Source organism: Ictalurus punctatus, chromosome 29 (genome assembly GCF_001660625.3).
Source record: "Ictalurus punctatus breed USDA103 chromosome 29, Coco_2.0, whole genome shotgun sequence".
In the NCBI taxonomy this organism is placed as follows: domain Eukaryota; kingdom Metazoa; phylum Chordata; class Actinopteri; order Siluriformes; family Ictaluridae; genus Ictalurus; species Ictalurus punctatus.
Genome location: NC_030444.2, coordinates 6765187 through 6790186, shown reverse-complemented (window position 1 = coordinate 6790186; position 25000 = coordinate 6765187). Strand labels below are relative to the sequence as shown.

Below are 25000 nucleotides of genomic sequence, written 5' to 3'. Positions count from 1 at the left end.
AAAACTTGACTCCCCTGCTATTGATGATGCTAAAACTGAAAGAAAAAAAAAAAAAAAAAAAGACCTTCCAGTTGTGGTCCTTCTTTTCCAACAGATGGTGCTCTAATACATCTAGGCTATATTAGGACATTGTGAGAAAGTCAGTGACCCTAGGTGTTGCTTGAAGGTGGAATAAATAAAATTTTCCAATACCATGTCAGGCATTGTTAAGTGCCTGACATGCACACATCACAATCCACAGTTCATTTTCTCCAGTTGAATGAAATGTATATCGTGTTAATGTCAAACATCTTAAACTATAGTTGGTGTTTTACTGACTATATTTCTTTGTGTTCAGGTGTTTTCTGAAAAGGGGCTGATGATTAGATACAAGTTGTGAGGGCTCAAAATGACGTCAGTAGCCGCCGATTATGACCACATGGAGATCCAGCAGCAGTACAGCGACGTCAATAACCGCTGGGACGTCGAGGAGTGGGACAATGAGAACAGCTCTGCCCGTCTGTTTGAACGGTCCCGCATCAAGGCCCTTGCAGGTAAGTAAAGTTTAATTAATTAATACAATTAAAAAAGGTCCGATTGCTCAACCTTCTACCCCTTTTATGTTTTTTGGTTAAATTTGTCAAACCAGATGCCCCTTTTTTGTGCTTCTCCACACAGTTTATCTCTAACCAGATGAGTTGAGTAAGAATTATGTTCGTTTTTGTTGTCTCAGTTTTCACTATTATGGTTAATAAAAAACTTTATATTAATTTACTAGATGCCATATCAATATTACACTTGAAACCTCTAGATATGCAGCTATATGTTTTAAAAACTCAAAATGAAAGAAGCCCTTGAGGAGGCCTTTGACATGTTTTGAATATTGGGACAGACATTTAATGTTTTTAATATTTTGATGGTGTTTGAAGCATTTTGAACACACCCTACTTACTGAAGGCAGCAGTGATTTCTTGGCCTTCTTTGCAGCACTGAGTTTGAAAACGCATCAAGAAGAGTATGGGTTTAAAAAAAAAAAAAAAAAATTATAAAGGATACTTGATTAACATAATGGACAATCTGTTATGCTTACATTGTATAAAGAATTAAGTGAGGTTCAAACTCTCAAAATGACTGCTATGTCCATTATAGAATTCTGATAGTTAGGAGTCTAAACCTTGACCATAACAAAAAGCAAAAAGGCCAGATGTTTTCTTCAATCTAAAGCTGACCTGTTTTAGAGAGCCTGTGCCCACTGTAGCCTCAGATTCCTGTTCTTGGGTGACTGTATTGTGCATTCTGAGATGCTTTTCTGCTCATTGTGGTTGTAAAGAGTGGTTATTTGATTTACTTCCTGTCAGCTCAAATTAGTCTGGCTATTCTCCCCTGATCACTCTCATCAACTCCGCATTTTTGGCTGCATAACCGCTGCTCACAGGATGTAAACTCTATAGACTGTTGTGCACAAAAATCCCATGATATCAGCAATTTCAAAATTCTCAAACCAGCCCATCTAGCACAAAATTACTGTGATCCTATTATTTGCCCATTGTGATGTTTGATGTGAACATTACTTGAAGCTTCTGATATGTCTCTGCATAATTGTATGCATTGCTCTGCTGCCATATGATTGGCTGATTGGATAATTCTATGTATAAGCATGTATGTGGTCTTTTTAGCTCAGACAATCCTTTGGGCTATGTAGTTTTGTGAGTACTGGAACTTAGAAATGCATGTTAGTATTTCAGCCACATATCTTTAAAATCGGCCACTTGCCATTCATGCACTTGCTAATCTCACAGCCAGTTTACTGTTGTGTATCTTCTGTATAGTAGCTCACTGAATAGCAGATGAATCTACTCAAGTTCCATAGAGGAAGCTAAATAATTCACATGCTCCTTAAATATGCAATAGTTACTGAAGCTTCATGGCTCACTTCATGGCCTTACACTCTGCCAAGGCTTTTCACTGCCATATGGCGCTGGACGCTGTTGTTTCTTCATTAATTGTTCTACATCTTTTTTCAGTTTGGCCCATTTCAGGATTTGCTTAGTCAATGTAGGTGTGAGTAAAACTCATCGAACTTTAAGAATTCAGAAACTTCTGAATTTTGTTTGTATTCTTTACTTCTGCATAATTAGCCAAAATTAATATTTGAAATAAACTTCTAGTTTAAAAGATCACTAAATATTGCTGCATGAATTGAGTGAGATTTATTTTGTCTTTGATGAATTGCACCAGATAGTAGAAAGTTATTTTCTTCTGCCAGGTTAATTTTTCTTACTTCTGTGTTTTAGTGTCAATGCAAAATCCTTGGTGGCTTTCAAGAAACCCATTTTGTTAATTTTGTTTTAGCATTATTGCATTGATCTGTTTAGTCCTTGTTTTTCTTTGATGTTTGTGGTACAATGGATCCGAAATCAGCTCATTCAAAGGGAGTGAGTACAGTCGGAGAGTCACATGCGACAAGATTATGTCAGCATACTCTTGGAGGCTATCGCCACATTCTACAAGCCCGGCTGGGCCTTGCTGAATAATTAAAACAAGCCTCACCCCACAAAGACGCTTTATCCTCCAGCCCACCAGCCTACTGCTTTTCCTTAAACATTCCCCTCATTCTTTTTTTGCCACTCATAAACAAAAGCTATAAGCCAGATGCCAGTCAGGGCTTGGTTAATCACCTCAGAGCAATTGGGGAATTAGATATGATCCTATTTCTTAGCTGTGTGACACACTGAAAGTCAGCTAGAAAAATGATCACATAAGGTTACAGGAGGGTGCAGCTGAGTAATGGTGTGACATTCTTCAAGACAGTCCTACATGTTTGTCGCTGGTGGTCATGTCGAGGGCATGACTCCAAGTGGATACCAAATGAGCGAATAATGTGACCTATTTTGCTAATTAAGATGTTAAAGCCTTGTAAGAAGCTTGAGAACAATTTATCACATATCATAGAAAGATTTGTCAAAGTGAAACATCATTACTGATATTGATGTGCTGGGATTTACTAAGAAGTGATGTTGGATTAAGACCTCAACAAGACACAGTATGCAATTTGATCATAAAGTGGATATAAAAAGTCTACACACACCTGTTAAAATGACAGGTTTTTGAGATGTAAAAAAGTGAAGCCAAGATAAATCAGGTCAGAACCTTTTCTGAAATTTTAACCTATTCATTAAATTAAAAGAATCATTTTAGGGGGGAAAATTAAAAATAAAAAATGTATAATAACATGGTTACATAAGTGTGCACACCCCTAAAGTAATACTTAGTTGAAGTTTTTAGTTTTAGATTTTATAGCATTCAATCTTTTTGGGTACGTGTCAATCAGTTTGGCACATCTTGGCTTGGCCAAGATTCTTCCTTGTAAAAGTATTGTAACTGTCAAATTAGCTGTTCATCTCCTGTGCACAGCCCTCTTCGGTCACCCCACAGGTTTTTTGATTGGATTTGGGTCTGGACTCTGGCTGGGCCATTCCAAAACCTTGAACTTGTTTTGGTGAAGCCATTCCTTTGTTTATCTGGAGGTTAGCTTTGGGTCGTTGTCATGCTGAAAGGTAAAATTCTGCTTCATCTGAAGTGTTTTAGCAGAAGCCTTAAGGTTTTGTGCCAAAATTGTCTGTCTGGTATTTGGAGCTATTCATTATTTCCTCCACCCTGATTAAAGCTCTAGTTCCAGCTGAAGAAAAACAGCCCCAAAGTGTGACACTTCCACCACCATGCTTCCCCGTGGAGATGGTGTTCTTTTGGAGATGTGCTGTGTGTTTTATTGTGTCAATATCTCTTGGTATTATGGCCAAAAAGTACAGCTTTGGTCCACATGGTTTTTTGAGATTGGATGTTTTTTAAAAAAAAAGAAAAAGTTTTTGCTGTTAAAAATGGCACCTATCTTGCCACCCTACCCCATAGCCCAGAGATATGAAGAGTTTGGGAGATTGTCGTCACATGTAGGGAGCAACCAGTACTACTTTTAATGTTGCTGTAGGCTTCTTGGCAGCCTCCATGACCAGTTTTCATTCACCTGAGCAAAAAACCTTTTTAGCTTTTGAAAAATGCATTTAAATTTCTCAGATACCTGAGAACAGTGCTGTTAGTTAACTGAGCTTTTCCATACTCTCATTGCTCCTCTAGAGCTCAAGTGCATGGTTTCACCCCAGATTCAACATGAATTTCTGAGGTAAATTGGACCTGATTGCAAGAAACTCAAAACTGCCAGAAAAAAATACATCCAGGAATGAACATCTTTGTTTTCGTGGACCGGATACGAAAATAAGAGGTTTGACTTTCCTGAAAGGGGGGGTTGACTTTCCTGAAAAGTGCAGCTGAGGCAAGCTGAGTGGGCTGTTATGTTGAGTGCATCACATGAAAATTGTGCTCAATAATTCCCCCGCTTTGTTCCACCACTCAAAAGCCACTGCATTTTTGTCTGTCCCACATATTTGTATGCAGCAGTGAAAAAAGCGGGTTGCGTTCATTTTGTGGCCCCATAAAGGATTTGTCAGGCTTTAACTTAGTCAGCCACAAAGCCTTTTTTATATCAACATTTCCTGCTGTCAAATATCAAAAATATTTTTTGTCTCTGTTAAAAGCTCCAGCTGTGTTTGGCAACAGCAAACATCCTGCTCATCTCCCCTACCATGGCAGAATGGTGTAGCCCACCACCTCCTCCTTGTCTCTCCCTCCCACCTCTCTTTATGCTAATATGATGCCGACATCACTGTGGAACACTGTCCATGATTGGCTGCCTGGGCCAATACCAAGCCCCAGGCTCCACCCCCTACTTCCTCCAGGCTTGTGAAAGGTGTGCTCTGTTTTGTTCAGCTCTGTCTTCAGTATATGCTCCGAGTCCACTGCACATGGTCTCTCGTTCACGCTGTCTCTCAGTCTGACGGTCTCACGGATGACAAAAAATGGATTCAATCTCTTCTGAACATTGTGGGAGAGGAAAACTCATGCTGTCTGCCTGTCATTGAGCATCGGTTACATTTGGCCGAGTAAGCTGGCTGCTTGGACAGCCTCAAGTCTGGTGTTTGCTGGTTGAGAGGTGTCGGTAAGAGGACACGTTACTTTCTAGCACACTGATGGAGCTTCAGAGGGCTACCAGTATGCCTGGACCCCTGTCTCCTGGACACATTTCTCCTGGGCATCTCTCCCCTGAGCACCTGTCTCCAGGGCCAGGACCATCGTACCAGGACTCCAGTCCTGCCATCAGTTACGGTGCAGCCGCTTTTAACTATAACCAGCTGGAGGGACGATTTAAGCAGCTGCAAGGTAAGTAAACTAGGTTATGTGTAACTATAGACATGGACAGAAATGCTTGACTGTACTTATAACCCACCATAATGACACCTTAGACATTAGAACGAGAGACACCGAGATCACCAGGATCAGAAAGACCTGACGAGACGGTTTATCAGCCTATGAAATATTAATGAGAAGCAGGAGGGGATGAGGAGGAGCTTTGGGAGTTCTCTGATGTGTGTGTGTGTGTGTGTGTGTTTGGAGGGGGCATGTCTGGCTTATATATGTACACCCACATGTCAGGTTATCCAGGCTTGTCTGCTTATCTCTGTTGCCTGGTTAACATAATTTTAACCCAATCCCCAAGAGATACTTTTATTGCTATTGGTGGATTTTAGAACACTCCTCTGTGACGATGCAGTAATTCAGCAGAGGTGTGAAGTCATAACATTACAGTTGTAGTACAGTAACATTTGAGTTGCTTTGTACTACTTCAGTTGAAATAGACCAGTAATCTGTTAAAATTTGTGAAAGTCCTTTCCACACCCCTGGGTTAAAAAATTGGTTTGTTATGTGTTCCTTTATTATCACAAATGAACAAAACACGTCAAAAAGTTGTGTTTTGAAAGCAATAATGAAAAATCTAAATATCAAAAGTTGAAGTCTCCATTTCTGATTGGATTGTGATTCCAAATGTAAATATTTAAAATTTTATATGCCCACCTTTTGCTTTTATAACATTCTTCTAGCTCTTTCTTACCCTGTGGGTAGCTTTGGATCCTCTCAGTAATATTTGCCCAGCATTTCCTCTTGACATGTGGGTTCTAATTAATATTTGCCCTTTCTTCTTGGCATATCTGTTGTAATTCTGCAAGATGTCTTAGGCTGCCTTCCTAAGATCAGGTGTGAAGAATGAGAGTGTCATGATAAAATGATAACATCTTATGCAACTGTTTCTTCATTGATTTTTGTTGTGTGTTTTGAATTGTTGCAGAATACACATTTCATTTTGAATTTCTGTGAATTCTTTTAATTAGTGAATGTTGTCAAATTTAAGTTGTAAGAAGTGGTAAAATTTTAGAAAGGTACAAACATTTTTATACAAAATTTTTTAACCCCACTGAGTAAAAAAAAGAAAGAAAATAGAGCTAAGGTTGAAACAAAGAAAGGTTGATAACTACACTCTTGGAAAATTTTGAAATCTTAATGGTTCTGGGGAAACATTTAAAGGTTATCTGTAGTACTTTACATCTAAGTGTTATCCTACGAGAAAGGGTCTCAAGTAAAATGTTTTTTTTGGAAGCGAGTACAGATGATGAATGTTCTTTGAGTTGTTATATTAGCGATATTTTCAGTTGTAGCTCCTTAAGATGCCTTGAGTGAATGGTCATCCATTAATGAAGGATTGTTCATCCATCACAAATATCACCACAACTCTGTTTTGAACATCAGGTGTGGTGTTTGTTAATTGTATTTGAGCTGTATTATTAACTGTATTTGACCTGTATGAGATTGAGATATCCCTAATACAGCCTAATATATCTAATTGACTTGCACAATGCTCATAATTTGTCATATATAATTAATTACACTATTACGTACTGGTATTGAACTAACTTAAAGTAGCACTTTTATGGTAGCAATCATTTCTCTCTTCATCAGCAGTGACCTCTGTCATGTAGATGTAAAAGAAACCAGAACAGATGAGACCTTTCTGTGAGGCCATATTTTCCAGGAGTTAAATTCTCTCCCTTATCTTTTTGTAATATGTAGTTAAATGTTGATTTACATTGGTGGCTTCCCATGGCTTTATCTGGATAACTGAAGGCGATAAGGTTACCAGTCTGCATTCAAATTGATAGGGTATGAACAAAGTCCAAGCTGACACTGACAGCTAGATCATGTGGAGTTCCTTTTTTTTTTAGTTCTAGAACTGAACAGGAACCTTTCATCATTCTTACTGGTCACTACACAAAGTCAAGTTAATATACAAATCCTTGCATCAAATTAGACTGGACCTTAAAGTGCATCATCTCATAGAAGCAAAATATAAATAAAATTGTACCCAAAATATAAGATAAGTAAAAATAAAAATGCCATCAACCAAATGAAAATATGCATCAAATATAACAATATACAACTAAATGAAAACAATTCAGAAAAGGCAGTAACAGTGTTTTACAGGAAGAGACACAGCAAAATCACCCAATAGAGGGGTGATGCAGGGGTGATGTCATTTTGTACCGGAACCCGGAAGTTAGCATCACACCGGTTCCCTCGACAAAAACCCATTAGGATTTTTCCATCAGCTTTTGGATTATTGCAACAAAAAAGCGCTCTGTGACCAACAAAAGTTTACAACACTAACACGTTTTGTCCATCAAGATAATTTTCACAAATGAACACAACTCTTATGAAGTTTGAAGCCTAAATACAATCGGCAGAAATACACAGCTAACCGTATGCTATAAACGAACTACACCACAGTCGCTCGACTTCAACTTCACCATCACCAAGCTTTCGACAACTTTTCTAAACTTGATTTAAAACATTTTACATAATACGGATTTACTCTGTGGATGAATCTTCATCCACGTTTTTTGGGAGGAATTGTGCACAGCATACCTAAACCAGTTTATCTGCAAAGTTTTTTCCTGTTCGGCGTGATGACGTTTAATGTCCTCGACAACCTCTGTAGTCCTATTTAGCAACATGTTAGTGTCATGATTTCCCCTCACGCAAGTGCTGGAGCTCGCAGCGCACTCTTTTAGTGACATTGCCTTTTATTTACTTTCTACATGTGTATTTGTTATGATTTCTGTCCTGTCTCCACCCCTGTATTGTCATTGATTGTTCCCTTGTGTGTCATCATTAGTCTCATCTGTTTTGTGTTCACCCTTAATTACGTTTGTCATTTAAACCCCTCGTGTCTCATTGTTTGCCACGAAGTATTGCGTGAGTTTTCTGTGTATCAAGCATTTGCTCATAGTTTGACGTCTCATCGTTTTGATCCTGATCTTGTTCATGCCTGTTTGCCGATCGCCTGACCTTTTGCTTGTTTTTGACCACACTATTGTCTCATGTTTTGGATTTCTCTGCCTCTCTTCAATAAAGCTCTTATCTGCACTTGCATCTGTCCTAAACCCTCATTATGTGACGGTCAGCAACCGCCTTTTTCAATACACGTAAAAGCTTTAAACAAAATCACGAGTGGGGTTTTACTGGTGTATTTTATGCTGTAAAATAAAATGTGGAAATATTTTGAGCTTGTGTTCACCACAGACCTTATTTCAGGCTTTTAACCAAAATCTCATTCAAAAAACCCATTGACTTTGGGACAATGGAACCGGAAGGGTTAAAATGTTAACTCGTTTCTGGGTTTTGGCATACAAAATGACGTCATCCCTGCGCCACTCTATGGTGATTGGCTGTAAGTTTAGAAAGCGCATGATTTGATAAACAGCAGTGTTTTCTATGAGAGGAGGATGAACTTTAAACGTCAGTATTGCAGTCGATCATGTTCGGGTAATCGTGGGCAGTCAAAATCGTAATCGAGATCAATAATCGATTAATTGTGCAGCCCTATTTGAAAGCCAATATCACAGCCATGCTTTAATAATCATGAGGGGGGGGAATATACTAAATTAAATCACTGCATGGCTAATACCTTTCAAACAGAAATCTGAAAAAATGCATGGTTCCGATTGGGTTAATCCTGTTTCTCACAGTAACAGGTGGTAGCTATTAAAATGTGATTAAACAAACTAAGGAAAGAACTCATTTGATGTTTAAGGCAGTTAAATACGGAATTGTAATGACGTCTTTTAACCTTTTGTGAACATTATAGTGCAATTATTGCATAACATAGTTTTTGAGAAGAGAGAAAGCCTTTATTGTCCCATTACAGTGCAGTATAATTATTTTTCTTGTGCTTAAGACTACATTGGGTTCCATGGTCCATGTAATTCAGTTGTCCCTGACTGCCTAAAAATCTTGTTGCAAAGAATCATGGGACTTTTCTGGGTCCTTGACTCTTCACTGGTTAAGAACTTTTGTAAGAGGGATAGTTTATCAGTGCCATGTGATTAGTACCAAAAAAAGCTTTTGGTTTTACAAGAAAAAGAAGTCATCTTTCTCACATACAGTATACTGTATATTACAGAATAGTGAAATTCTTTTCTTTGCATATCCCAGCAGAAAGTCGGGGTCAGAACACAATACACCACCCCTTGTTAAGGGCCTTGCTCAAGGGCCCAACAGTGACAGCTTGGTGGTGCTGGCACTTGAACAAGCAACTCCACCTCATTTCTTTTATTTTTTCCGTTCACTGGCGCTAGTGAGCTTTTCATCTTTACTCCTGCAGCTTCTACTCCTCACAAAACAGCAACTAAGTACCAATTCTGAGGTCACTAGGTGTGAGATGTTTCCTATGCTTTGGCCTGACCATAATTAAAACTGAAGGTTCCCGTTGTGTTTCCCACCTGACCCTGCTATTTTGGTGGCATTTAGTCACAGAGGCTATATGCTATATATATACGGCTATATCAGCTGTGTCTAGTAGTAGTGATTAAAGAGAATGAGCAATATGTATAATCTTTGAAATATAACATTTTACAGCAGCAGCTTCATTGCATTCAGGCTGGATTTCTGTCCAGTGAGAAACTGTCAATGAAGGTCTTTTTGGAGTTGTGAAAAATTGCTATCAGAAGTTGTTTAATACTATGTTGAAGTTTTTGTTTGTGACTAAAGGTGTGCTCACACCTACAACGATTCGCAGCGAAAAAGCCATTGATGACCATTCATTTGCAATGAGCACTGGTGACTTCCGGTAATGTGAGCAACAGCGACCACTGGCAATTAGATGTAGGAGTGTCCAGCGACGCAACACGAAAGTTGAGAAAAGTTTCACTTTGTGCAAATTTGGAGCGGCTTTTTGCAGTGGCTACCAATGGGAGTGAAGACAGTAGAGCGCACATGATCCAAAGCCCCCTGTGCTCGCTAGCAGAAGTAGTGCCATTGCAGCAATCACCAATTAGCTTAGATTATGGTCTTAATGAGTTTAAAGCATAATGATGATGATGATGATGATGATGAATATGATGAATATCATAATAAATAAATAATAATAATGAAACACACTCACTTTTTGTTGAAATCAAGCAAAAGCCCAGAGTAGCTCCTATCTTGGCGCTGCTTTGGTGCCCAGGACGGAGCAGCGCCAAGCTGGACACTTCGCCCAAATTAGGAGTTACTCTGGGCTTTTGCTTGATTTCAACAAAAAGTGAGTTTCAGGAAACATTGAGGTTGAGAAGCTGGGGGCCATCTCCCAATCACCATCGAACAGATGACACCCTGATGCTCACTTCAGTAATCAAGCAACAAAAAGTGAGTGTGTTTCATTATTTTCCTCAGCTCCTCGCCTGTTGCCTCTACATTTCCTGGGTGAAGTGTCTAGCTTGGCACTGCTTGGTCCCGGCTAGCACGGGAGGCTTCAGCTCATGTGCACTCTACTGTTTTCATTTCTATTGGTAGTTGCTGTACCAAGTCACTCCAAATTTGCATAAAGTTCAACTTTTCTCAACTTTGTCGCGTTGCTGGAAATGCCCACACCTAGTCACCAGCGGTTACTGGTCTCCAGTTGCTTTGTCCTGTGTGCGAGTGCACCTTAACTGTGCTAAGAGTTCAAAGACATTAGGCAGCTTTTGAATGGCCTGACATTTAAAATATCTAGCCTCTTGAGATTGTCTCCTCATAAAAATATATATTTTTACAAAATGGGTCATGTTCTAATACACTGACTAGTTTTCATACCTACCAGGAGATTCAAATGTCAAGTATAAATTGTAAACGTACGTAATATTAAGAGGCCATAAAACATCTCTTTGAAATTTTCTATGATTTATTCTAAAGGTTTTTCTTGAAAACCAAATAAAGTCCAAGTTAGAATGGCCTGGAATAAAAAAATGTTTGAAGATTTGAATCTTGAACTGAATCTTGTTCTGTTTATTCTGGTCTCGAGTGAGTGGAGTTTCGTTTTTGCATATTTGCTTTGAAATCTTCTGCCCAATCCTTAAAGCAACACAGAATGGCCAGCACAGGAAATCTTCCGGCAGTGACTCTACCACTTTCTGCTTAGATCAGATCAGTTTACTTCTTGTACTTCACATAATTCATGTCTACTTCTTTAACAGCCCCTTTTAACCGATTACACTACTTTTTTTCAGGAACGTCATGCTTGCTAAAGGAAATTAAACTCTTCTCAGCCATTACATGGCTGTTAAAATATTGTTTGTTTACTTGCAGTGAATGTGAACATTGCAGACACTTAGAAAATTTATGATGTATTCAGTGGTAATGTTTATTCTGATCCTGAGAGATTCAGTGTTATAAACCCTGTTATAAACCTCATTGTGCATCTGACTGATGCTGAGCCTCTCAAAATTCCTTACCATATACGATAGTCATAGCTGTAAGTAGTTTTTAAGGGCTATTGCTGATACCTATATTAAATTAGCACTAAATTGTAGAAATTGATTTAGATTTATTTGATCATAAGCAATACAAAAATGTATTATACAAACATAAGATATATTTATCATAAATTGGGCTGGCAGACATACCACTTTCCCACTTTCTCTCTGTACCTCACACACATACAGAAAATGCATGTGTTACATTATTGTGTTATAACTAAAGTAACAAATTAAACTACATTTGTTTTTAAAGCAGCGCATCAGTTACTTATGCATTAAAAAGTGTCGTTTTCTCAAATTGCTTGGCTCAGAGCATGTGTTCTCTCTCTCACTCACTCACACACACACGTGTGCGTACCCAGGTCGTTACCATGGAGATATAAACAAACTGTTGTCATATGTCATGGCCCTCTGTCAAATGACACATAAAATTTACATTTTGTAGTAATTTTCACAATAGTGTTATTATGCCAAGATCTAAAGAGTTCTGGAAGCCCTTCAGAAAAAAGATTGCAGATGCCTGAGTTTGGCTAGGGATTTAAAAAGACCTACAAATTATCTGAAATACATCATTTCCACTGTAAGAAAAATCATTTACAAGTGGTGCAGATTTCAAACGACTGCCAATTTGTCCAGGACTGGTCGTCCCAGCAAATTCAGCCCAAGTGTAGACTGTCTGATGCAAAAAGAAGTCTCCAAGCATCCCAAAATTTTATCACAGGATCCGCTAGTAAGTCTTGCAACTGTTGGTGTCAAAGTGCATGCTTCTACAATCAGAAAGAGATTGCACAAATTTGACCTGCATGGGACACGTGCCGGGAAAAGCCTTTGCTATCTAAAAAGAACATTAGAGCAAGACTACAGGCTTTTTGGAATAATGTGCAGTAGACATGTTTGGCACAGATCAATGACAGATTTTCAGGAGAAGCACCTCATATGAATTGTGAAGCACTGTGGTGGAAATGTTATGGTTTAGGTAGGGATGTCACGATACCAAAAATCTAGTAGTCGGTACCGATACCACCAAAAGTACTGAAGATACTCGATACCAAAGTCGATACCATGGTGTGGTATAAAAATAAAATAAAAATTTAATTAAAAACTCTCCTGGAGGACATCCTCCTCTGGCTGATACTGGCAGAAAGAGAGATTTTAGTTATAAAACACTGTCTGACAATGAGTGGAGGCTACAGTGGATGTGCAGCACTCCTAGACGTGCATGCGCACACACACACACACACACACACACACACACACACAAACCCCCCCTTATACTCTGAATGCAATATGTTGCAATATGCAGTATGTTGATAGCAATTAGTTTAAATTCACTGATATGGTGGCAGGCCAAAAAGATTTAATAAAAGCATGAATATTTGAATAATTATTAGTGACATTAGGCTACATTTAGCTGACAGGACATGGGCTGAATGGCGATGCATGGTGGCCCATTAGGAGGTAGTTTATAACATTGCATAGTGTTGTTAACAAATAACTGGCTATCGCAAACATTACATGGTTAGCTGGTTTCTGAAACCATTACATGGTTAGCTGGTTTCTTGAAACCAGGTTAGCTGGTTTCAAGGCAACAATGCCAGCTGCCTCAGACAAACATAATATAGGGCCCGTCTTTCAGGTGCTTCGCCAAATTCCAGGTGTTTCCTCGCTTTGTTTGAAATGAACGATGGCACAGGCTTCAATTATGTTTCTTGTCATAATGATAGAGTCTTTATTGGTCACATATACACAGTGAAATTATATTCTTCACATACCCCAGCCTGTCAGGAAGCTGGGTTCAGAGCGCAAGGACAGCCATGATACAGCACCCTGGGAGTAGGGAGGGTTGAGGGCCTTGCTCAAGGGCCCAACGGTGGCAACTTGGCAGTGCTGGGGCTTGAACCCCCGACCTTCTGATCAGTAACCCAGAGCCTTAACCACTAAGCCACCACTGCCCCAAATGTGAATCGCCTCGAATGCGAAGTATTTCCATATTCCATACCACATTTCCTCTCACCGAGTCGGGGCGGAGCTAAACTTGTTAAGCTAAGCTACTGTAGTTTTTCCCCCGTGTGCTTGTAGGTGTTCCTCTTCTGCTTTACCACTTGTGGGCCGACTAAAACATTTGCACGTATTTGCTGCCCCGTTCAGGTCCGGAAGAATTGCAACCTCTGTACCTCCATTAGAAATGGTTCCAACACTATTCCAGAAAAATGAGTTCCGTCACGTTTTAAAAATGTTGGTGCCGAAGTATTGGTTGTCGTGACGTCCCTAGGTTTGGGGTTGCATTACTGCTTCAGGAGCTGGACAGTTTGAACTTATTGATCCAACTATGAATTCTGCCCCATATTAAAAAGTGAAGATAACATGAGGCCATCTGTCCAAAAGTTGGAAGTTGAACTGAAAGTAGATCTTTTAACAGGATAATGATCCTAAGCACACTAGCACATCCACCAAGGAATGGCTCAAAAGGAAGAAATGGAGTCTAATGGAATGGCCTAGTCAAAGCCCAGATTTGAATCCCATTGAAATGTTGTGAGGGGATTTGAAACGGGCAGTACATGCAAGAAAACCCTCAAACATCTTGCAACTGAAAGAATATTGCATGGAAGAGTGGTCAACAATTCCAGTAAGCCTGGTGCACAATTTTGCAAAACGCCTACAAGAAGTTATTTCTGCTAAAGGGGGCAATACTAGCTTCTGAGGCCAAGGGTGTACTTACTTTTTCCAGAGAAGAATATTACATGTATTGATATTTCTGTTGAATAAATGATTGAAAAAGCTAAAGTATATTAACTTTATCATTATCATCTTTGAAACAGTGCCTATTAATAATGAATCTTTATTGGTCACATATATATTACAGCGCAGTGAAATTCTTTTCTTTGTATACCCCAGCATGTTAGGAAGTTGGTGTCAGAGTGCAGGGTCAGCCATGATACAGTTCCCCTGGAGCAGAGAGGGTCAAGGGCCTTGCTCAAGGGCCCAACAGTGGCAGCTTGGCAGTGGCAGCTTGAACCCCCCGACCTTCCGATCAGTAATCCAGAGCCTTAACTGCCAAGCCACCACTGGTCTGTTTGTTCAAATTTGTCAAAAAAAGCCAACAGTTTCCATGGTGTGTACTTATTTTTTCACATGACTGTATGTAGGATTTCATAGTGGAAAAAAGCTCAGTAAATTGTTAAATATATTTTGGTTGCATATGTGAATTAATAGAAATGTTATTGATTGTATGAAATAGGAAATCGCTTAATATCGATCGCATGCCCCTGAATCGATCGAATTGTAACCGCATCGTGGCAGTGATTAAGGTATCGGCAAATATCAACTCACTGGCTAAAAGAATTGATTAGGTTGTATCATCATGAAAATTGCAATTTATACCCCTACTAATAACTATACTTCAGGATATCTGCAATAGATCTTTTTTTTGTTTGTTTTTCTTCAAAAATCTGGTTTCAAAATTATTGTCCCCTTGTAATAAATCTGATTTCTGCACTAGAGAGAACAGCAGCACTTCCTGTAATGTCTAATAATGTCTGATACACTTATAGAGGATCTTAACATTATAAGCTCCTTTATATTATGTACACTCCTTTATATTATGTTGACTTCCCATTTCAATTCAGACCACAGGTTCAATTCCAGAGACTGAAATGTTCATTCATTTGAATTTGTGTTTCTTGAACCACTTCTCTCTTGATTTCGAAGTATGTTTGGCTCATCATCTGACTGAAGGCTATATCTATGGCAAGGTCTGTAGCTGTATCTATGGCAAAGACAACCAGGTTTTGGTTGATGTACTTATGTGTCAGAATTCATGCTACCGCCAATATTCATAAGTGTGAACTACCAGCAGCAAAGCAGCTCCCAAAACGTAATGCCCCATATGACCCACCACCATATTTGACTGTTTTTACTGGTCAGATGTAGCGTTGAAGGTATCTACAATTCCATTTTTAATAGTAGTGATACAAGTTGTAGATATCATAAGCATTGTTCTTTAGAGAATGTACATTTGGGAACCTTGATGTAAGTAAAGAGGGTAGGCTAAGATTTTAATACTTAATATACATCAGCAGTACCCAGTCTCATCTGTCAAAGCCCAATGTGAATGCAGGTTTTCTTCCCAATCAAGAGTGGAATCCGGTGAATCCACAAGATCAACATGGAATCAGTATGTACTAATAAAATGTTAGTTTTGAGTAAATTGAGCATAAAAGGGAAAAAAAAATTCTTAGACATATTGGGGATGCATGGTGGGCAAGTCCACATTAAATCCTCATTTTATTTGAAAACTCTTCACAGGCTCTTCTTCTTACAGTCTTCACTGGCTTAATATCAGTAGATGTGTTGGTTGAGGGCCTTCCATAATAGAAAATCTTTGCCTGTGCTGTATCCAACTCATAAACTGATGCAAGTGCTGATGGGAGTTAGATACAACACAGTTCACTGTCAGCTGTTTGTCTTTTATGTAATGATTAACATGTTTATCTCCTGATGCATATTTTTTTTAAATCTCAATTTAATCATGTGCTAAGCAGTTCAGTACACTGTCTTCTCATACAATAGCAGATGATTTAATGTATATTTGAATATTCACCATGAACAATAGGACTATTTTAGAGAATAAAATATAAGGAACAATGTGAAAGAACTGCATGTAAGTGTGCATTGATTGCAGAACTCTTGTCTAAAGGGTAAAATACTGTAATTACTGTTCTGCTTACAGACCTAAAAAGAGATGTCAAGGTTTTAGTCATGACAGATTATGTACATACTGGCCCTGTTAACCTGTACACCTGGTCATTTATGCAATTATCCAATCAGCCAATCATGTGTTGGCAGCAGCACAAAACATAAAATCATGCAAATATAGATCAAGAGATTCAGTTAATGTTCATATCAAATATCAGAATGAGGAAAACTGTGGCGTGTTGTCAGGATCACTGAAACTGGGCAGTTAAAGCATGAGAAAACATGGTCATTTTCAGTCTTCAGGTGTCCACTTTCAGAGTGCCTGTGTCCAGTGTAAGCTCAGATTCCTGTTCTTGGCTGACAGGAATGGAAACCGATGTGGTCTTCGACTTTGAGGATTCAATGTGCATTCTGAGATGCTTTTCTGTTCAGCAGAGTTGTAAAGAGTGATTTGAGTACCATAGCCTTCCTGTCAGCTTGAATCAATCTCCCCTGACGTCAACAAAGCGTTTTTTTGTTGTTGTTTTATCTTTTGTTTTTGTACCACTCTCAGTAAACTCAATAGACCGTTGTGCATGGAAGAGCCCAATTAGTGTGTGTGTGTATATGTGTGTATATATATATATATATATGTATGTATATAAAGTTTTGATATATTATATAACAATATTTTAATATAAGATGTGGTGTGTAGCTCCAAATCCTAGGATACTTCATGTAGACTTCATTTCTTGATTTACCATAAGAAGTGATGACATTTATTGATTATATACAGCAGTGGTTCTCAACCGGGGGGGTGCGGAGAGATCGGAAGGGGGGGCGCAAATTGTTTTCAAGAAAAAAAGCCCGACAAGGCATCATTTGGGTACTCTGTGTATTTTATTGCTTTTCAAATAGAATGTGCACAAATGGAAAAACCCCACGTTCCCTCTCCCTCTGTATTTTCTTTTTGCGAAAAGAAAAAAGAACTTTTCAGACCCCGTTAGCGGCTTTTTTTTCTTTTCTATTTTTTAAATGCAAAAAAAAAAGCACCTAGTGACTTTTTGGACAAACCTTAGCAACTTTCCAAATGTGGGCAATACTGTCCTGCAAACTCGGTCTTGCTTTCCCACTGCACTCACACCTCTCTCTGCGTCTGCTCTGTTCAGTGAGGGGCTGAGAGCCGGAAATTTAACAATGTCATGCCTAACGGGACGCACCCTTCGTCCCAATGTACATCATTCTTATGTGAATGTTTTTAGAACGAGAGATGAATGGACTGCAACATGTTTTATATCTAAAATAGTACATGTTATTACAGCCTAGTCCTCTTATTCAAAGTAGTTATAGTGTTCAGAAACATTTTTGATCATTCATGTCCCATACCTGTCCGTTATATAGTTTTATAAAAGTTATTTTTTTAAAATGTTGTGAAAAGTAATTTTTAAAAAGTACAAAGACACAAAAAGTATCTGTATATCTATCTATCTATCTATCTATCTATCTATCTATCTATCCATCTATCAAAAACAGATTCTAGATTAGGGGTGTGTGTGTGTGTGTGTGTGTGTATGTACTATAGAATAGATTTTATGTAGAATAGATACATGGTGTCCTCCAGTGGGGGGGGCTTTGGTTACAAAAGGTTGAGAACCTCTGATCTACAGTATCTGTGTATCTTGGCACCAATATTAAGAGTTCCAACTTGAGGGTCTTTTTGTACTTTTACTGCCATTCCCATCGCTGCTTAGGAAATTTACGTTCTTGTTAATGGACAGGATGTACAGTATATTATATGTATTTTTATACAACGGTTCGTTCTGGTTCATTAATTTCGTTCGCATTCCAAGAATGCTGATACTTTATATAACAGAATTGGGCATTTCACTGTTTGGAACACTCCGCTTGTTTGTGCTTGCTACTTAAAATTCTAATTCTACCAATAGTTTGTTATATTGAAACTGGTACTACATTTACTACAGTCTATCAGTCAGTCCATGTGTAAATATTTGACCGTATTGTGTCTGAAAGGTCAGTTACTTGATATTAAAATCTTAGTATTAGAACTGTTGTATAAAAGCAGTATCACACTCGCAATTGTCCTGCTACTGAATATCAGCACAGCTCTGATTACCTGTGGCACTCGACCTGCAGCCTGTTCCCTGCGGCCAAATCACAGCTGATATTCAGGATAACAGCACTCTTGCTTGTACAATATTGCTTAATTAACAGCTGAAAAAAATTACCACATCACAAAATCAATTCATGTTGCTGTTTTCACTACATTATGCTTTGTTACAAATTCTGATTTGCGGGGAAATTATTGAATTAAATAACAAAACACCTTCAGGAAAAACAACATTATTCAAGTGTTTGGATGAATAACAGATTTAGGTTTCTTAAGATATTCTGTATGGAACATTTGTTAGGAGAAACTCACTATACTACATAAAACCTTTTATTAGTACCTGTGATTGTGCCTGACTCAAGACACAAATAAAATCACTTCTGCTATTGACACTCTTCCACTCCCTGCATAGACAGCCTTGTGAGGTGTGTATAAATGGAGAATGCAGGATATATCTGGATGGCCTACATTGATGATAACCTCCATTACGCTATACTTAAAGGCTAAGTACATTCAATACTATCCAGGGATCAATGTTGTTCTAAACATTGTCTTGTCTCATTCCCATTTTCTACTGATATTCATAGATTTCAAATATAGCAAACCTTACATACACACATACACAAGGATGTTTTGGCCACACCCATCTATATAATGTATAATTTTGTCCTATGATATCATAAGTAGTGTTGAGATTATATGAGGCATAGATAAAGTTCCTAGAATTCCTTGAGCTCATCGCACTTTGTTAAAACTTACAGTGTGCTGTGATATGTGACTTGGTTTGCCTGCTTTATGACGTTTTGATGTATTGACTGTGGGAAATGCCCTATCTATTTGACCGTCGTCTGGGAGCTATAATAAGATTTTCTGTTTGTTAACGACAATCTGAGATATTTGGCATTGAGGTGCTACTCAATAAACAGCATGTGATCACTCTGATAATGTCATCAGATGTCCTTCCCCCACATCAGTTTCTTATTTTTAAAGTTAACATTTTTAAGTGTTTAATACTATGTAGTATTTTGTTAGATTTCATGCAAACTAAGGTATGAACACTGTGTATGTACCAGCCTTTACCATATCCTTTTCATACAAATAAATTTAGTGTAAATTGATACAAATTTGCAAGTGAAATAAAACGTTGTAATAACACAATTTTTTTTTATTTCAAACCATTTACTTCCACCATAAATTAAATATTTCAATAATAGATTCAATACCCATACCTTGGCTTAACTGTAATAGTGGCTTTTTTTCCCCCCACACTGTACATAATGGAATCTGTGAATAATTACCCTATAGAATATATGTATACATTGGTAATTTGAATTATAACTGCACAACTCAATATATAATTTGCTTGCAACTTCTTGTTGTCTCTATAAGTGGTAAATAACACTGTGGTATTGTATTGTTGGTCTTGGGGAAAGTGCTAGAATATTTTTAGGATTTATGTTGTTTTACCTTTTTCATGTATCTCAATCACAAAGTTTTAAAATCTCAAGAAGTGAAAAGGGAGAAAATTGCATTTGTAACCTACCTACATTTATAAACTTGTATGTAAATTATATTTATATTTCTAATTTAATTGTCATTATACAGTGGGGGAAATAAGTATTGAACACAAACATTTTTTCAGTAAATATATTTCCAATGAGGCTATTCACATGAAATTTTCACAAGACTTTGGTATTAACTCAAGAAATCCGGAAATATAAAGAATTCACAACATGAACGTCCATAAATAAAGTTATGTGTATTAAAGAGGAATGACAGGAAAAAAGTATTGAACACACTAACTGAAATTTATTTAATACTTACTTACCTTTGTTTGTAATGACAGCTTCAAGACACTTCCTGTATGAAGAAATTAATGGGCTGCAGTATTCAGGTGTGATTTTGGCCAATTCCTCTAAACATATTGTCTTTAAAACTTGTTCAATTGGATTCAAGTCAGGTGATTGACTGGGCCATTCTAATGCCTTGATTTTTTTTTTTCTCTGAAACCAACTGAGTTTTTCCTTTGCTGTATGCTTTGGATGGTCCTGCTGGAAGGATGCTTTTACCCATCATGAAATGTTTCTTGTGTGACACCTTGGTATCGAAAAGCCTTTTTATAGACCATCAAATTACTAACCCAGCTGATATTAATTTGCACAAATAGGAGGTGTAATTACTTACATATTTCAGCTGGTTCCTTACCTTGCCTTGGAGAACTGCTTTTTCCTGTGTCATTCTACTTTATTACACATAACTTTATTTATGTACTTCAATGTTGAGAATTCTTTATATTTCCAGATTTCTTGAGTTGATTCTGATGTCTGGTGAGAATTTCATGTATATAGCCTCAATGGAAATATATTTACTGAAAAAAATGTTGCAGCGCACAATACTTATTCTCCCCACTGTACTTTGTATCATACTGTTAATATTTCATAATCCTGTGATCATATTGTCACATCACTGGAGCTAATAGTTAAGGATAGTCAGAAATGGTGTAGCCATTCTCATTAATGATGCAAAATGTCCCACCAGTCAGGGTCAAGGTCAAATAAAACTGCTTCCATAACGGTGTTTGCATTGACCCAGAGAAAGAGAGGGACACACAGCTGCTACCACCATTAAGCCAGGTGGTAAAATAAAGGCTTGAAATAGCTTCATTGCAATTGAGTATTGATTAGCTGCAGCAGACTTATTGTAGATCCATCGTTTTTGAGCGAGCTGCAGAAGCACATCAGCGTAACTGAAGAGGCTTTTAACAGCACAAGGATCCTTAACTCTGTAAATACAATCCTTATCTACTGTTCCCTATTGGCTCTCTGAATAAATCAACCTTTAATGGGTTACATTAACTGTAATAAAGTTTAACTACGGTGTCTGGGAAAAGGAAAAAAACAGGTTATATTTAACATAATCTGTTGGATTTAAAGGAGCATTTATACGTACTGTATATCCAAATTATATTTAGTAGCTGTTCAACAGTTTTTATTTATTTATTTATTTAATTTCATGCTTTTGTTGAAATGCGTTTACTAAAATATTGCCCAGAACTCTTCTAAAATACACTCATTGGTCACTTTACTAGGAAAACCTATACACATTCATGCAATTATCCCATCAGCCAATCATGTGGCAGAAGCACAATGTATAAAGTTGGACAGTTGAGGATTGTTAAACCATTGTTTGGTCTTTTTCCAGTCTTCAATGCCCAGTTGTGGCCTGATTACTGAGATCACTGTTCTTGGCTGACAGGAGTGGAACCTGATGTGGTCCTGTGCTGTTATAGCCCATCCACCTCAAGGTTCAACGTGTTGTGCATTCACTGATGCTTTTCTGCTCACCACGGTTGTAAAGAGTGCTTGTGAGTTACTGTAGCCTTCCACCTTGAAGGTGTTTCTGCCCAGAAAACTGCTGCTCACTGGATGTGTTTGGTTTTTCCCACCATCCTAGACACTCTAAACAAGAGATCAGCAGTTTCAGAAATACTCAAACCAGCCTGTCTGGCGCATACAACCATGCCATGGTAAAAATCACTGAGATCACATTTTTCCCTATTCTGATGTCAACATTAACTGAACTACTTCAACTGTATCTGCATGATTTTATGCATTTCGCTGCTACCACATGATTGGCTGATTTGGATAATTGCATGAATGTTCAGGTGTAAAGGTGTACATAATGTTTATTACCTTTCAGTTTTCATATACTATTTCATGTCTATTTAATTAAATTAAATTGTATTTGTATGGCGCTTTTTACAATGGACATTCTCAAAGCAGCTTTACAAACCCATAAACACAGGATACAATTTAAATGTGGGAATTTATTCCTAATAAGCAAGCCGGTAGAGACAGTGGCAAGGAAATACTCCCCAAGATGATATGAGGAAGAAAACTTGAGAGAAACCAGACTCAAAAGGGAACCCATCCTCATCTGGGTAAAAACGGATAGTGTGAAAGTAAAGTGAAGTTCATTATAGATCAATTCATATTTAAAAAATGATAGCCACAGATATCTTTTTTTTTTTTTTTTTAAATATGACAGCACTCACAGTTCATTAAATATGTAATAGTTAAGAAGAGACTGTTAACATTCTGTATGTTCAGGTAAGTGCATTATTTGTATCAAAACATTTAAAACAGTTAATCATAAAAGTAAGAATTTAATTATGTAATAATTGTGCCAGGCCACAGTATAGAATTTTTTGTTTTGTTTTGTTATTGGCTACTTGTCTTAGCCTGTATAGATCATAGTCATGGCAACAGCAGGATGCATCTTGGTTTGATCTTGTTTTGGCCCTTATCATGATGCAGTGTCAATCACCAGCTTCTTCAGAGTTGGTTCTGGCAAAACAGTGAGCTTTTTTGAAATATTTGGGTAAGTACTGTCAAATTGAGTAGGTTATTTGTTATTTATCATTAGGAATGAGGAAGCGAATCCTAGACAAGTAGAAGCTATTCCTACAGTAAAAACTACATTGGTATATTCTCTCTCTCTCTCTCTCTCTCTCTCTCTCATATATGTTAAACAGGAAACCATTTTGGTTTTCTGCATATCACAACTAGAGAAACTTGTGCGCTATGTATAGTAGCCTATATTGCATATTATACTGTATTGATCTTTCCCACCCTTTCTCCAGTATGATATGAACTTTGACAGATCAAATATCATAATGGCTGATAATGAGCCTATAACGAGCATATAAAAAGACAAGTCGATTTATGATCTATCTAGGCCTGTCACAATTCTGAAATTTTGGCCTAAGACTGTCTTGCACATGATTGAATCTGCTGTTGACTCTCTGCCTGAGTGAAGCATAACAGCACTATGATAATGCGCACACACAATACAGAGCTGTTACAACTCCACTGAATATTATTGTCTTGGGTTGCAAAACACAGCTACAAATAGTACTTTGTACTTTTTTGTGCTTTTAGTCAAAATATCTTTTTTAAATATGACACTACTCACAGTTTATTATACATGTAATAGTTAAGAAGAAACTGTTAACATTCTGCTTGTTCGTATAAGTGCATTATTTGTATCAAAACATTTAAATAACTATATAACTACTTTGAGTGAATTAAAATTAATTTAAAATTAGTAAACAATTTAAAAAAATGTTTGTGTGAAAAATAAAACAAATTAAAAACAAATAAATATAATACTATAAAATTGAAACATTAATTATATATATTTTATTAAAAATATTTATTTTATCAACGTTAAATAGGTCTATGTTCAATACTATGTTCAGTAGTATTAGTAAGTAAAAGTTGTTGCTGTTATTATTGTTATAATAATAATAAGAAGAAGAAGAAAAACACAGAGATGGCACAGTACCACTTTCTGATCAATTTCCTTTCTGATACTGATACTAAAACCTTGAGTACTAGCCGATACGATAGCCATCATGAAAACTACCAAGCTTTATTTTAAGCTAATGTTGTTTTTTTGGTTTATTTTTTTTTAATGAAGCATTTCACAGTTAAGCCCTCACATGGAATTCACTTGCATGGCATATATAATTAAGTGTAAATATATAATAAAAATCAATCCTAACAAAAAAAAAAACACCACTCAAATCTCTTCTTATATGTAAACATTTCCAGTTCCAAAAATAAATTACTTTTCCAAATCCAACTTCAGTCTTTAAAATTTCAATGCCATTTGTTACCGGATCCAAAATCCAATATGCTTTCTTCCAAAATCCGATCAGCCATTTTTTGCTGGTATCGTATCTGAGACATTTCTAAAAACAGTACATCATCTCTGTTGGAATCATTTTACACAACACTGTTTGAATCACAGCTTGAGTCATTTGAATTACAGGATCGATGCTTGATTCTGATTGGTTAGAAGGTGTTAATTAATTTTCTGTAACAGAGCGCACAGGATAATAGCTGTTATAACATAAATGATGACAGGAACTAACTTGTTTCACAGATGTTCCAGAACATTAACTGTAACTATAAGATAAGGTACAATGCCCTCCACTAATATTGGCACCCTTGATAAATATGAGCAAAGAACGCTGTGAAGATTTTTCTTTGTTTAACCTTTTAATCTTTTGTTCAAAAAATTCACAAATACTCTCCATTTAAAAAAATAAATAAAAAATGCTCTCTTGGATATCAAACAATTGCAAACACAACACAGGTTTATATAAAAAAAAAAAATGTGTGGCACAATTATTGGCACCCTTTTACTCAATGCATTATAGTCTTCTCCTATAATGCCTGTTGAGGTTGGAGAATATGTGGCAAGGGATCCGAGACCATTCCTCCATACAGAATCTCCCCAGATCCTTCAGTTCACCCCACTGGGATGGCCATTAATTTTGTGGTCAGTAAACCATTTTTTGTTGATTTTGATGTATTTTGATGTTGGATCATTGTCCTGCTGGAAGAACCAACCACGGACCATTTTAAACTTTCTGGCAGAGGCAGTCAGGTTTTCTTTTAATATCTGTTGATATTTGATAGAGTCCATGATGCCATGT

At 37.3% G+C, this 25000-nt stretch overlaps 1 protein-coding gene across 5 annotated transcripts in view; it reads left to right on the top strand.

Annotated features, from left to right (window-relative positions):
- Positions 1-25000, top strand: part of LOC108260989 (spectrin beta chain, non-erythrocytic 1) — a 108486-nt gene that overhangs the window by 30640 nt on the left and 52846 nt on the right. For 2 of the 5 annotated variants that reach the window (XM_053677575.1, XM_017461779.3), the window contains exon 2: positions 338-533. In XM_053677575.1, the coding sequence (XP_053533550.1) occupies positions 389-533 (145 nt within the window). In that variant the 5' untranslated portion in view covers positions 338-388. Of the gene's footprint in view, positions 1-337; positions 534-4789; positions 5251-25000 lie in introns of those variants that run through there. The other 3 variants (XM_017461777.3, XM_053677576.1, XM_017461778.3) reach the window with 2 other exon arrangements.